Below are 16,649 nucleotides of genomic sequence, written 5' to 3'. Positions count from 1 at the left end.
ACTCTGTACGGAGGAGGCTGCACGTGGGCTCCTCTCTTAATACGTCCCTGACCGTATGCAAGTTTGTGTCCTTGCCATAGGGGTCCAATATGAGAAAAGGCGCTACAATATATAGTTGCCTATGACAAATACACACGTTCCCCAGCTCTATCCTTGGTGTAAGAGATCCAACATAAAAAAGGCATATTTATTTGCATGCATACGTTTCCATAGCCCTCAGCTCCCTTTATTGATCCTCCCTAAAACTATCCTATGTGCGAGCTGTCTGTTTCCAGCCAGTTGCACCCTTTCAGCCAGAGATGCAGCTGATTTGCGTTTGGCTTAGCATTGCCCCTAGTAGTCACTTGACACCTGTGTGAAAACCCACAAGTTGCGTTTGCAATACTGATTTGCATTGAGCTTTGTATCAGACCCTGAATAATTTAAAAATAGTCAGTTTTCCCAGATATGTACAGAAATGAGACTTATAGGGCATATACACATGGTGATTTCAGGGCATTTTCTCACTAGATCGCTTAAAAAATGCCCCTACATTGCTCTGTGTGTAGGCCATAGCGATAGCATGCTGGATAAACCTACTTAATCACCGGGCAGGGCCAGTGTTCTCACTGGAGATCACTGGCCTTGACAGATCACTCAGCACACATCGCTCACACATCGATGCGTGTTTAGTGATCTTGCAATGCTCAGCTCTCCCCGTGTGTAGTCTCCTTTAGAGGCATATCACTGGGTTACAGGCCCTTATTCTGGTTCACTCGCAAAGGCAAATTCCTTCTCAAATGGACAAAACCATGTGCACTTCAGGTGGGGCAGATGTAACTTGTGCAGAGAGAGTTAGATTTGGGTTTGGTTTTACTTCAAAGTGAGATCTATATTGCAGTGTACAAATAAAGTAGTCAGTATTTTTCCTGCACAGAAATAAAATAACTCACCCAAATCTAATTCTCTCTGCACAAGTTACATCTGCCCCACCTCCATTGCACATGGTTTTATCCATTTGAGAAGGAATTTGCCTTTGCGAGTAAACCAGAATAAGGGCCATAGTTTTGCTTATATTACCCTGTATGAAAGAAAGGCGATATTACTGCCATTTCTCTGATCAAATTTGCTAGAGAGCTGAAATGGGAAGTAATTAGATGTGAATACGATGCAAGTCTAAGAAAAGGTTATTATTAATGTAGGGAAATCATAAATATGTCTCTAGGTGCTGCCAGAGTGATTATACAGTATAGGAATGCTCCCAGTCCCCTGGTGCAGTGCTGATACTGACTTACTGTCTGCCAGCTGCCCAGATGTAACATCATCAGGATATGCTCCATAGGTTACACTGTGCGCTACATTAGTATCTGCCATCCACAGTCCAACTCCTCTGCTCCGGTCCTTGAAGGACAAAAAATCTGTACGGTAGCACATTCTGTCAGCTGCAGTTGTATTGAAATTGAAATGAGCTTCAAGTGAATGCGAATATAAAGTAGTCCTGTTTGGTGTTTAAATATAAAATGCTTTAATATTTCTCATGAAAAGGTAATGGAGTACAACCACAGTGCAAGCATATGTTGTGAATTGCCTCAGTGTACTTCATCTTTAACATATTTTGATGTCTTTGAAGCAAGAAGTTCTCATTTAATAACAAGTTGAAGGAAAGAGGTGGCAGTGGCATTACTGCTGCAGCACAGCCTTCTTATCTCTTCTGGCAGCAGTCTGCTCGCAGCCAAAACAAACACCCTCTAGGGCACAGTGATGGGCAGGGTGCAGTCCTCCATGTCTCCGCATGCGGTCCCCATCTCCATCCTGCATCATTGTCAGATTTCTTTGTTACAGCTTGTACGGCTTGTGAAAATGACAGCTAATATGCCATTACAGATAATTGTCTCCTTTCTGTAATTGTATTGTGTGACAAGGAATCTCATACACTGGATAAGATGAAGTCTTGGTCTTTATTTTGCAGCAGGTAAACAACATACCAGGTAAACAGCCTAGGCAAGGATGGTTACAGCATTGCAGCATACAGATGTCCCAGCATAGTACAAACTCCTCAGTATGTTCCAGTCCACACCACCCGGCCTATCACATGACAGGAATAGGGTTGCCACCTTTCCAGGATTTACTGGATTCTCCCTGAATTTGTGGCAACCCTGCAGGACGTTTTTGCAGTCTCCCAGATTCTGGGATTCTCCCGGAATCCGGGTGACTTTGAAAGCCTTCACAGCCTCCCAACTGAGTGTGCACATGGTCAGTGGCATAGGGAGGGTGGTTCCAGTGGAGCATGAGCTCTGGGTGCCAAAAAAGCCACAGGGCATGCACAGTGTGTCTCCAGCACTTGCGAGTTGCTGCCCACCCCACAGCTCCCTCTACCTCCAGAAAGATTTAAACTGGGCTGCGGGAGAGGAGAGGATGGAGGAGCACTGTGCAGCCAACACCTTAGGATGCTCCCACAGGGCTTCCTCCCAAACTGAGCCTCAGAGGAGAGATAAGCCTGCTGCTACTGTGTATCAATCCTGTGCTGTCAGCTGAGGAAATGGTGAGGCCAGTGTTGAGGGGGGGGGGGGGGGGGGATTTGTGTGTGTGGACGGTCAGTGTTTGGGGCACATATTCATGTTAGAGAAGTGAGGGGGTGGGGTGGTTGCTGTGAAGTTGTTGTCACTGGTGTCAGGGAGGATGTATGAGGTATCTCTGTGTAGGAGTTTTCAGTAGGGGAAATGTGTTATTAAATGTAACAATAGGGACATGTCTGTATTAGAGGCCATGCCCACTTCTCTGAAGAAGTCATGCCTGTTTTACAAAGTCACACCCACTTTTCCAGGAGCGCACGCACACATGAAGGTGTGTGTGTGTGGGGCCGGGGGGAATCTCCAGGAATCGAAGATGCCTGAGGTTGCAACCCTAACAGGAGCAATGACCTCCTGCCTTGGAAACATTTATATTAGAAAGCCACAGGTGCTACTAATCAGCCCAACCCTGATCACATCAGTTTTCCTGCTGCTGCTTTAAAACCTGGACCTGATCCTCCACTATACCTTCATGTGGAAGCAAAGGCGTAACTACCATAGGTGCAGGGGGTGCAGCTGCTATGGGGCCCAGAGATGAAAGGGGCCCACTTTGCCTGTCACAGTATCATGTGCTGTATACATTTTTTAGCATTAGGTGATAAATAGGGGCCCTTACAAACTTTTTGCTATGGGGCCCACATGTATCTAGTTACGTCACTGTGTGGAAGTATGTTGTCCCTGCCACAATTGTTGTAACATTTTACTGAGATTTAGGGGGCTGTGCCACACTTTTGAATGCTAGGCTCAGAATGCCTATTATTGCTCTATATTATTGCTTAGTTTTGTTTCTCTTTGCCTTACAATGTCACATTTGCATTTTACATACCTCCCAACTTTGTGTCCTCGGGACACACACATGCACACACACATGCGCATGGCCTAATTTTTGGGTGCGTGGCATATACTCACGGCTCCCCACAAGGCTACACCCCCATTTTCACCACTGTGGGGGCATGCCCAGCAGCTCCGTGAGCTTCTGGCTATGCCCCCAGCCCTTTTTCAGGGTGACAGAGGGGACTACCAACTGCTCCCCCCCTGCTGGCCTTGGAAGGGACGTGGGAACGTCCCAAAAAAAAGGAATGTTCCCGCGATAAGCGGGACAGTTGGGAGGTATGATTTTATCATATCTATTCATGAACACCACTGGACATGGCTGCATACATAGGACACGTTCCTGAAAGGGTGCTGCAAAAGTCAGCATGTGGGGTAGAGTGGATCAAATGACATCAATATGTCCGATTCACCCCTGCTCCTCCCATTTCACTAGGAAGTGGGTGGAATGCCAGAGGGTGACCTGAAGGAATATAATTTTATTTATAATGCAATATAGGAACACATAATAATTGGAATTTAGTGAGTTAAACCTTGTAGGCGGGAGATGGGCCTAGTTGGAGCATCAGATGATAGGGTTTCTCCTATAGGAGTACAGTTTATGGGTTGAACATGCCTTCCAATCTTCCCGAATACAGCAGGGCAGTCCCACTACTTAGACACTGTCCCACCCACGAGTTGCAGTGTCCCGCGGATGGGGGACAGGTTGGGAGAGCTGGTGATCACCGCTACTTAGCTCTGCAAAGCAGCTGGGGATCAATGAATAGATGGCGTGATAATGCGCACGGTATCTAACAGTAAGGGGTGGATTGGGAACTAAAAGCGGCCATGGAAAAAATTCTAGAAGTGACCTCACGTGAACGGCACCAACACCATATAGGCAGGATTAACACTCACTACACCCGTGTGGAGGCCATTGGTTTCAATATGCTTGGCAGTCTGATGGCCCCCCGACCTCTCAGATGCTGGGACAAATCACAAACCTCCACATTTGACATATTTCTCAATCAAGCAGACAATTAACTCATTACCATAATCCGCTGAATATCACGTATACCCCCAGCCCTCCCCAATGGTGCCCAGAAACACTGCAGGCGTTTATACACCCCCAGATAGCACCCACCCCTGTGCCTTTAGCAAATGGATATAGATGGGCGCCCACAATGGGTATAGATGAACAACCACAAAAGCTGTTTGTGTAGGAGGCAGAAGTGGGAACAGGGAAAGTACTCTGGGCAGGGCTACATCTTTAAAAAAAAGTCTCTGGCTGACAGTTGGCCTCACATGATTCACACACCTCAAAATAGATATGTGAATTTGCCAAGAGGAGTACATGGTAATAATTTATCAGTGGGATCTGTAAAGTTTTAATAGTCTATGTCACTATTCTAACAGGATGGAACTCAATCCTCATGGCAAGCTCTGTGGTGGGTTTACATATACTGCACGCAGTATCAAATCTTATATATATATATATATATATATGTGTATATATATATATATATATATAGGTGATAGTATATGGGAGGAATCTCGGACTCTAGCGCAGTATTTTTCTTTTGGCTTTCTTTAGTTTTACATGATGTGGTAAAGTACCCACATTTATACTGCAGCTAGCACCTGAGATTCCATACTAATAATATTTTTTTTAGGAAATCCCTGTAATATTTTGGACAAGATTCTACAGTGCACCTATAAGCGTATAGCCATAACCTTTCTGCTAAACCTTTATATATATATATATATATATATATATATATATATATATATATATATATATATATATATATATATATATATATATATATATATATATATATATATATATATATATATATATATATATATATATATATATATATATATATATATATATATATATATATATATATATATATATATATATATATATATATATATATATATATATATATATATATATAAGAAGCAGGTGGTGTCCGGCACATCCACTTAAAAAGAACTCCTTGTTGGGTGACCGCTTGAGACAAGTAGATATAGAAGGGAGGGAAGCGGCACTCCAAATAGTAACAAAACGAATTTGAATGTAACGTTTTGGTGCCTAATATCGCACCGTCTGCGATATTAGGCAGGCACTGAAACGTTGCATTCAAATCCGTTTTGTTACTATTTGGAGTGCCGATTCCCTCCCTATATATATATATATATATATATATACAGTGGTCGAAGTGGGGCGGTATACGGGGGTATGGCATACCCCCACTTTAATCTGAAGATAAAAAAAAAAGTTTTTTCCCCCCCTCAGGATGCTCTCTGATCACTCAGCAGCGCATATTGTGCTTTTGTAATACCCCTGTACAACGGGGCAGTCTGGCAGGGGACGTTGATGGACAGGGGGGTGTCCGAAGGTGCGCACTATATTCACTCTTTACTTTTCCATACCCCCACTTCAAAATTTCCACTTCGACCACTGTATATATATATATATATATACTGTATATATATATATATATATATATATATATATATATATATATATATAAGAATAGCAGGCAGGCGGCGGCACTCCAAGGATTTTTATTCGTGCAAAAAAGGAATCTTTGAGATTCCTTTTTTGCACGAATAAAAATCCTTGGAGTGCCGCCGCCTGCCTGCTATTCTTGTTACATCACCGACCCGGAGGGCACCCAGGTACTACTCAATTCAAGTTGGAGTGCCGATCCGCCCCACTTCTCTATATATATATATATATATATATATATATATATATATATATATATATATATATATATAAAAGGCTAACTACTCCTCACCTCTATGAGTAGAAGTACAACCAATGACCTCTAGAGGCCACTAGATCGACCAAATTACTCCTTTGTGTGCTAAAAGACTTCATAACAAATAGTGAGTGAAAACAATTTTTGCAGGGACACTGATGTGAAGTCAGAGAATGAAGGTAGGAGCAGATAGGGACTGGGGGAGGGAATAGAGAGTTTGTTGGTTAAAAACTGTCACAGCTCAAAGTGAATGTACATTGCAGAAGCTGTCATTTTGATGGGCTATAAACTAGTTTTCATATATTAAAGCTTATGTATTGTCAGGCGCTGCGGAACCCTTATGGCGCCATATAAATAAACGATAATAATAATGATGCGATATTGTTGTTAATTACCTCAAGAAGCATTTTAATTAATATTGGTTTACAAATTCACTGTTGTTAGTCTGACTTTATGTTTGTTAGATATATGTGTAATGTGAACTTTGGGTTCTTCTTTTGACAGAATACAAGCATCCTATCAGCGGTCGATGACATTCAGTTGCTACTTGATGATCACATTATTAAAATACAAACAATGTGCGGTTCTCCGTTCATTAAACCGATTGAAACTGAAGTCAGAGTAAGTGAAAATTCTAACACTAATTGCCTAATCTATTACTTTATGCAGTTTAATTGTTTTAATTAGACATTTCACAGTAAGCATGTGATTAAATGTTTCAATTTAAGTTAGGAAATAATGCAGAAACAAAGCAGCTGTGAATAGATGCTGTGTGTATGGGCTTAGGGTCTATACAGTGAGACATTGAGGCTGGGGGCATGGCCAGCAGATCACTGACCATTGGCCATAGCCCCATAGTGAAGAGAAAAGGGGGCGTGGCTTGTGGCCACAGTTTTTCCACAATGTCACACCCCCTTTGGTAGGGACCACACCCCCTTAGTAGGGACCACACAACCGTTTTGGGTTCATGTCCCAATGTACACATCTTTATCATGGGATCGAAAACACAGTGGATTGGAAGGGGTCAATGTATTGATACTTACCTTCTTTGTTCCAGGTACATTATACGGTGCCTTCAGACTCTCCTATTAGCCAGTAGAATAGGTGGAGTCCCATGTTGCTTTGTCATTATGACTGTGTGGCATGCTCCCTGCCAATCACTGACTGAGGGCAGCCCATCACAGGACTCCAACTATTCTACTGCAGCTGAGCTTGGTGATTTGTTATTATCTATTTTAGCATGACTCTAGTTTTACTGACATTATATGTAATGTTTGACTGTATGTCTTTCAGCATCTGCTGAGTGCCTTCTAGGCACGGTACGTTTGCAGGCAGTGTTCCTCCTGGGCTACTTTTGAACCCTTTGTTTCAGATTTTCTCACAATTCTCTCACATAATTCCGCCATGTTTTGCTGTAAACACTATTTCTATGAGGAGCTTGTAAGCAGTAGCGTTAGCTCCCCAAGACTGCAGACCTACAAGTGACCCCTGTCGGGATCACAAAGGGACTGTCACCGTAAACACCATAGAGACCATGGACCAAGCATAACATAAACCTTTCACTTACACACAGTGACAGCTTGCACAATGATTGGCCTTAACCTATTCAACTGACGGCCTGCGAGGAGCCATGGAGCACTACTTGACAAATATTCACAAGGTCTAGTTCCTTGTGAAGTACAAGTCACTTCAGATACTGTATACAGAGATCCTGATTCTGAGTTGAACGCTAACTCATGCCGTGCCGATATGCACACAGTTGGCTGAAGTTTAATCCTGCACTTAGGTTAAAGGCACACTGTGCATACATGCTGAGGGCTTTTGCAATGAGATGCAGATTGAATTTGGAGGCAGGGAGTTTGAAATCTAGTCGGGGACATCAGCTGGGTAGACATGACTATGGCAATCCATGGCACAACCACTAACGCAGTAAGCCATAGTCAAATACAAAAACTGCACCTGTCACAGGCCTGTTGAAACTTTCATGTGTGCAATCGATAGTGCATCTAAAGTAACAGGGAGATGGGTTTACACTGCTGCAAATGGTTGTCTGAATTTGCCAGAAAAATGCATCTCTAACAAGCATAGTTGTATGTCAGCAATACCCAGGTAAGATAAGTTAATTCAGCTTTTGATTATCAGAGAATGTTACTGATACATAAAGTAGCAGTACTGTATAAATCCCTTCTCAATTATATCTCGGTTATGGAAGTAAGCTTGCCCAAAATTATATTTTTAAAGTATAGCTGCCTTAAGACTTGCTGAGATGGCAGAACAGGCACCCTACTGTACTTCAGGCTGATTATGTTATCTCAGACATATATACTGTATAGTGGCAGATGCTCAATTAGTTTGGTGATGGTCACTCAGGTGCATGAAAGGGTGGGGTAATACTGAGTAAGGGAAAGATACATTGTTTCCCCAGCACACTGATGATCAGTAACCAGAAGTAACCTACATAAGTTAATAGATTTCGTAGATCTTGGTTACATCATGATCAAGTCTTCTGGGTCCCTAATGCTATATCAAGGTATGTGGTGCGGCACCCCAAAAAATCATCACAAGCCAGAAAGTCCAGAGCAGCACAACAGTGAAAAGACTAAAGTGTTATTAAGTGTTAGGAAGCCAAAGCTATATACAGAAAGTGATACAAAAATAATGAGTGTAATTAAAATCATAAAGAATAAAGAAACAGTGTTAGTGAAGAGATTAGTGGTAAATAGAATGTAATGATGAGCCACCTCAGAGCCATCCAGCCAGATCCAGGGCAGGTGACGAGGGGGGGGGGGGTCAAGGGGGACAAGTGTGATGGGCCCCAGCGATCTGAAGAGCCCCAGAGCTTCCATGCCCCATCACGGCTGCCGCCTGTACTAGCTGGCCTGTCAGTGACCCTCGTGGCCCGACCATCTACTGTGCACCATCTGTGTCTGACTGACTCACTGTGTGCCACTGCTGTCTACTTATGGTGTGCCCTGCCATTCGGCGCTCAGAGCGGTCTACTCTGTGCGTGCGCACGACCTGGGGCTGCAGGCGCACAGTCATACCCCCGCCACTGGCACGGTGGCCTCAGTTTCTGGCTCCTGTACTTTATAGCGCATGCACGGGTTGTCTGTTCCATGCCTGCTCGTAGTGCTCAGCATTCTTTTGTGAAAGTGACAGGCAGAGACAGGAGCCAGGCCAGCAGGACTAAGAACGAGAGAAGTCCGCACCTGAAAGCAGGATCTGGAACAGCAAAAGGTTAAATAGGCTTGTGCAGAAAAGAGTTGTGTGGATTTGGGTTTAGGTAGGGGCCCAAATCATTATACAGGGCCCCAAGATTTCTGTTGCCAGCCCTGGCCAGACCAATCCAGGGGCATTGTACCCCACACCCATGAAACCCCAATCTGGGTCTATGATTACCTAGCAAAGAGTCGCATGATAATGGTTTCTTACTTAAATATATTCACACTAAGAGCTACCTACCTGAAGCAACCCCATAATGCTCCATGTGCTGGGGCAAACAATGTATTTTTCTAATCCCACAAGGCAGTTCTGCACCCCTGCATACTGCATTACGTGAACCACTAAAGAATTACATTTTAGGACAGCAGTATTGGTGTAGGGGGCAACAGGTAGGTAATTGTGCTGTGGAAATGGGGGCTAGGTGGCCGTCCTCTTTAACGGTCCTTTCTAGTAAACCTCCAAATGTGTGATGAACATTTCTGTCTATTGCAGGAGTGGGAGCAGACACTGGTCCTGATACAAGATATTTTGGACTCCTGGCTAAAGTGCCAGGCAACGTGGCTCTATTTAGAGCCAATCTTCAGCTCTGAAGACATTATAGCTCAAATGCCAGAAGAGGGACGAAAGTTCGGTATTGTAGACAGCACCTGGAAGGAGATAATGACAGAAGTGGTAAGTAAACAGGCTTTATAGGATACTACGCAATATATATATATATTATATATTAGAGATGTGCACCGGACACTTTTGGGGTTTTGTGTTTTGTTTCTGAATCTGGATCTCCTTTCGTGTTTTCCAAAACCACCCTTTCGGGTTTTGGTTTTGGACCTGTTTTTTTTTTTTTATCATAAAACCGCTAAAATCACAGAATTTTTTTTTTCTGTTCATAGAGTATTATTAACCTCAATAACATTCATTTCGACTCATTTCCAGTCTATTCTGAACACCTCACACCTCACAAAGGGGGAGATTCTCTAAGCGAAAAATGCGGTAAAAACCCCGTTATCGGGGTTTTTACCGCATTTTGGGATGCGGGTTACCGGCGTGGGGCATCGCTAGAAAAATCTGGCGATGCCCCATAGAAGCCAATGGGCTTCTACCGCAACCCTCCGCCACCCCGCGACGACCCCCCGCCGCTCCGCATGGCCCCCTCACCTGTGTCCGGGCAGCACAGCGCAGTGCTGCCCGGACCTGTGACCTCCTCCCTGCACTGATCCTCTTCCGGGTGCAGGGAGAAGGAGAGCCCAGCGCAGCAGCAGCGCCGGGTGTGGGAGGGAGGGGAGAGCCGCCGGGACCTGTTGGGACCCGGCGACTCTCACCGCAAAGGACAGCTCTTAACGCAAGAACTGTCCTTTGCCTTAATTATCGCATATGTTACAGCATATGCGATAATTAAATATGCGATGGGCGGCGAAGGGGGGCGGAGATTCTTAGAGAATCTCCCCCAAAATTGTTTACAGGTTAAAAGGTTCCACTGAGGTAGATGGATGATAAAGCTAAGCAAAGTGGGAGGCACAAACACTTGGCCAATCTAGGAGTGGCGCTGCAGTGGCAGGCAGGATCATCTTTATAAATGATGTCAAAAAATGCTCCAATGAGCACAAAATGCAAAGAAAAGAGGTGCAAGATGGAATTGTCCTTGGGTCTCCTACCCACCCTTATGTTGTATAAACGGGATATGCACATTAAACAAACCAATCATTTTAGTGGCAGGGACTGCCACACTTGTGGCTGAAATGATTGGTTTATTTGGGCCCCCCACAAAACATGATCTCTCCCTGTGCAAACTGGCTCTACATAGGCTAGAAACCTCACCCCCATCAGTGTGTGGAATTATACGGCACACTTGGCAGCACCAATGGAATTATACGGTACAGTTGGCAGCACCCCATGAATTATATGGCACACTTGGCAGTACCCCTTTAGTAAAAAAAAATTTACTTTTAATATTTTTCATGGCATCTCATGAATTATACGGCACACTTGGCATCACCCCATGAATTATATGGCACACTTGGCAGCACCCCATGAATTATATGCCACCCCTTGTCACAGCAACACCTTGTCACACTGCCCCTTGTCAGTGTCTGTAAGTAATAAGCTTTTGTTTGTGAATACTTTGTCTTGAATATCTTCAAATCTTACACGGCAAAGCAACACAATAACAGATATTTAAAAACATACATTTTGGGGGCTGTTAAGAATTGTTTAATTGAAGTAAATCTCTAATCAGAGCTTTTGGATATTTTCTGAACAGTATTTTTACAAAATGATTTGTTAATATATAAAACTGCGACACACTACAAATCGGCCCTGTGTGACACCAGGTGACCCTGCTTTTGTTTAAAAAAAATTGTAAACTTCTGCTGATCAGGAAGACACCGAACCCAAATCCCCAGGGTGAGAATTACCAATGTACCCAGAAAATGGCACACCACTAAGTACCAACTAGAGATGATATGATTTGTCTCTGCCAGAGTACCAAGTTCTCCCGGGGATCAGCGCATAACCAGGTGTGACTGTGATAAATCAGATCCTCTCCAAACCTACAGAGCATAAACCCACTGAGGCTTAGTGTCAGACGTGTGGCCATTTCTCCATTAGCACTAATTTACTGACTGTAATGATCACTCATTCAGTTCTTTCTCTGATAGAAATAGAAGTCAGAGAATGGCTGCACATCACTAATGAAACAAAGTGAGGTTAATATAAGCTTATTATAAAATACTTCAAGTAAATGAACATTTGCTATATGAACAGAAGGTTAAAGGTATATGGTTAAGACAGCGAGAGGAATACATCAAGCGTGTGCAGATATACTGTAGAGATGTGCGAAGATAAAACACAAACATCAATTACTGTGTAATGAGTAGGTAAGAAATAAGACGTATAATAGAAGACAGGTGCATCGGAAATGATGTTTGTAGTCTTTTAATGATCAGATTATAATAATTACAGTCACCAGAGTTGGAACAAACATGAGCAACATTATGACAGATCCCACTGGCGGGAAATAGCCAAGGCTCTGTATAGTACATATGTATTATCATAAATACATAGTAAAATACAACTTTTATGGACTTTGTAAGCAGGGATTAAAGCGGTCATGGAGAGGTGGTGGAACTCCCTTTCCCTATCTGCCTCCCCCCCCCCGACACACACAAACACCAGAGCAGGTGTTCGATGCCACCTACAATTTATACATTTGTGCGCCACTACCCAAACGCTCCACTAGCCAAACGCAGTTATGGGGTAGTGCGCGCACATCAAAAAAAGTGTTGTAATATCACAAAAACTGAGTGACACATCAATAGCACCCCAGTTCATATTATGCCACATAGTAGAACAATCCAATTCCTGTTATACAACACATACTGTATAGTGACCTGCATTCATTTACACCTCAAGTCGTGACCCATATTCACATTACACCTCACGTAGTGACCCATATTCACTTTACACCTCCTGTACTGACCCATATTCACATTACACCTCACATAGTGACCCATATTCACGTTACACCTCACATACTGTAGTGACCCATGTTCACAATATAAAACATGGTAGTGTTCCATATAAACATAATAATTCCTCGCTTCCCCTCCGCAACTCACACAGCCAAGCTCCTAGGTATAAGGTCTCCTCAGCAGCCAAGTGGTGGTCAGCTCTGTCTCCTCTTCCTTCTCCTGTGGTCAGATGCAGTGTAATCACCAGGGGAACGGAGGCCGGTGGAGCACCATAAATAAATTGCAGGGAGTGAGGGGTGGGGGTCAGGGGGCATGCAGTGCAGCCTCCGAGCAGCTTGTAATTACATTCTGTGGTTGCAGGGCGTGCGGGGTGGGGTGAGGGAGGATGTAGTGTAGCCTCTGGGCGTCCTATAACTACTTCCCGGCTGCAGCCCCTGTGTGGATTATAATCATGTTTCACGACTGCAGTGAAGTGAGGGAGGGAGGAAGTGGTCACCTGGAGGGTGGCGCATAGCGGAAAGAAGCCAGCCTTCCCATCAAACTGCCTTCTCCTCATCCACTGCAGTCAGTGCTGCTGTTAGTGTGTGAGCGGAAACGGAGGCGGAACCGTTCCGTCTCAAATTTGAACTGATGGAACGGGATGCGGTCATTTGGTCTACTGCATTATGGTCGACAGTCATTAGGTCGAATCCATTAGGTCGACATGCTAAAAGGTCGACATGACTCTAGGTCGACATGGGAAAAGGTCGACATGATTCTAGTTCGAAAGGTCATTAGTTCGACAGGTCATTAGTTCGACAAGGTCATTAGTTCGACATTGTCTATGTCGACATTCACAAGGTCAACATGGAGTTTTTCACTGTTTTTTGAGCCAACATGTGCCGACAGGTGGTATTTCATGCCCTACCATCCACTAGGGCGTGGTGGGAGAATAAAATAGTGTGCCGAGCGTAGCGAGGCACCGTGCCCGACGCATAGCGAGCGCAGCGAGCGATGCGAGGGGATGCAGTGCACTTTAAACTGTGTCCATGTCGACTGTGTTGACATTCAGGTAAAAAAACAGTGAAAAACCCCATGTCGACCTTGTGAATGTCGACATAGACAATGTCGAACTAATGACCTTGTCGAACTAATGACCTGTCGAACTAATGACCTTTCGACCTAGAATCATGTCGACCTTTTCCCATGTCGACCTAGAGTCATGTCGACCTTTTACCATGTCGACTTAATGGATTCGACCTAATGACTTTCTACCATAATGCAATAGACCAAATGATCCCAACCCGATGGAACGCGGTTCCGCCCGTTCTGGACCACTTTAACCCCTGTTTGTAAGTTATATTTTTATGTTATTTTAGCATCAATAATACTATAAGGACCCTCCTAGGCTTGTGGTTACTGGAGACCTTACACAAATTAGCCTATTTGAGATCTATTGTAGCGTGTATAGATTTTTTTTTGTAATACAGGTTGAGTATCCCTTATCCAAAATGCTTGGGACCACAAGGGATTATTGTGAATACTTACCTGGTCTCCTGACTGTGCCCCAGTTGTCCCTCACTGTCTACGGTGTCCCCTGGCCTCCGCGGCAGCCTTTGGATTCCTCAAAATATTGATCATTGTCCTAATGACACTATATAGATAGCTCATGTTGTAAATCATTTTATGGTGAGAAAAAAAACTGCCTGGATAGAGAAAAGCTTTTTACCTTCTACTAAACCCCATATATTACTGATGTTTTTAAAGGGGTTTCTCCTCCTCACCATTCTACTGCTCTGGGCACATGAGATCTAAGGGGGAAGACTTATAAAACCTTCTGAAAAGCAGCCAGTAAGATTCTACCTTTTATCTTGTAAATTCTGATTGCTTGCTACTGTATTGGCAACATCTCCACGTGTCCTATTTAGAAGGTTTAATAAATCTTACAGTATGATGATATACATTTCCCGGAATCTTCAGATCGAGCACCATGCTTATACACCATACACCATTACATGCAGCAACATATCTCTCCATTCTCAGTACGGCCTATGCACATATATTCTCTAGCAGCAGAATAGATAAGACCTGGTCTCATTGCATTCATTAACACACCGCTGATGCATCACTTTCATGGATTCTGCCTATTCCTGGTTCAGCACACAAAATGGCTACCTCTCTTGCATGTAGGCAACTATTTAACTCATACTGGGGCAGATGTATTAAACCTTAACAAGACGTTTATCTCTCCTTATCACCCTTGCATTTATCTCTTGTTAAGGCTTAATAAATCTGCCCCACTGTACTGTATATATTCATTCAGCTGCTGTTAATTGCAATGGACAAGTCATCATTTGTCACTCAATGACACCTGAAGATAGTTCCTTTAAATGGGAGAGATAGAAATTGAGGTACTATTGCATCAGGACTTTAGACCATATTGTCAAAACCCTTATTATATAATGCTTTCATAATCGGTATCAGGGGGTGCTGCCTCAGACGTACTGTACAGTATAACAATGGCAATTAACCAAGTGGCATAGTGGCATAGTTGTACAAGTGTGCCACTGCCAGACTCTGTTCTCATCTTAAATATGGTGGAGTAGCGGGAACGTTTCTGTGCAAAAAAGTAGTTAAAGCTGTGACACCAAAACGTAAGACAGATCACCAGACCCTAGTTAGACAAAAAATGGTCAATGGTGTTTGGTGTCCTAAGGCACTAGACCATACTTAAGCGGATGTGACAGTAAAACATAAAGTGCATAAATTACCCCAGTGCAATCAGGAAATATGGAGCAGATAGTTTAATAATCACAAACAGATAACCTGGATGTCCGGTAATAAAACAGATAAAAAGAAGCACAGATAGTACTAACAGATCTCACCAATTGAATGAAGTTGCGGTGGGCGATTTTAAGATACAATGGTGGGTCCTGGGCTGGACAGCATCTGGCATGTCCAATAAAAGTGCTGGTGCAATAAAGCGCAGTAACCGTGCAATGCGTTTCGTGGATGTCTCCTTCATTAGTTACAGATAATCAATGGGAAACAGATCCAGATATTTATGCTACCAAACAGGAAATTGAATAATAACATGTGTTTCCGGTTATTTCTCAATTTGTGGCAATGGTACTTGTGCAGTTTCACGGCGGCAGCTTATGCTACGTTTGAAACTACGCTAATAGCGTAGCCCAATGGCTGCCTTACTTGTGTATTTTCACGGTGGCAGCGTAAGCTACGTTATCAGCGTAGCCCAACGGCTGCCTTACTTGTGTAGTTATCAGTGTAGGCTGCCGCCATGAAACTACACAAGTAACTAGCGTACTGTTGCCGGGAACTGCATCTCTGTCCTCGGTGTCTCCGGCAAGCCTAGTCAATGCCTCTCTAACACCGCCGGTGCCAGCATGATCCCCTCTCTTTGGCGGAGAGGGGATCATGGTGGCGCCGGTGGAGAGGTACTCCATCTGTTTGAGACGCAGGAGCATCTCAGACGCTCCAGTAATGAGACGCTCCTGCATCTGAGTAGCTATTTTGTAAGGGTACAGCAACCCTGTCAACAGGGTTAGGGGTTCTGTAGCGCATGCGTCTCCTGTCCACAGAGGGGGTGCGGACGCAAGTGCGTCTCATTCACAATGAAGGAGGCATTTGTCAGTGCTCCATGTTACATACTTGCAAATGCCTCCATTTGAAACCTCCCCTATCCACGGCTTTTTAAACCCCCCACTATCCACGGCAGCCCGAAGCGTGGCGTAATAGAGTAGCTATCAACGCGTTTTGTCACTTATGGCCTATTCCATAGGTTTGGACTTCATCAGGAGAGTATAACAACATTAATCAAAGAATGT

The 16,649-nt window shown here is 43.8% G+C and overlaps 1 protein-coding gene across 1 annotated transcript in view; it reads left to right on the top strand.

Moving 5' to 3' along the window:
- Positions 1 to 16,649, top strand: part of DNAH3 (dynein axonemal heavy chain 3) — a 399,027-nt gene that overhangs the window by 195,768 nt on the left and 186,610 nt on the right. Inside the window, exons 21-22 of the mRNA XM_083153252.1 lie at positions 6,641 to 6,757; positions 9,851 to 10,030. Of these exons, the coding sequence (XP_083009378.1) occupies positions 6,641 to 6,757; positions 9,851 to 10,030 (297 nt within the window). The remainder of the gene's footprint in view (positions 1 to 6,640; positions 6,758 to 9,850; positions 10,031 to 16,649) is intronic.

Source organism: Crinia signifera, chromosome 7, assembly GCF_055691185.1.
Source record: "Crinia signifera chromosome 7, ASM5569118v1, whole genome shotgun sequence".
Classification (NCBI taxonomy): domain Eukaryota; kingdom Metazoa; phylum Chordata; class Amphibia; order Anura; family Myobatrachidae; genus Crinia; species Crinia signifera.
This window is presented reverse-complemented; position numbering and strand designations above follow the sequence as displayed.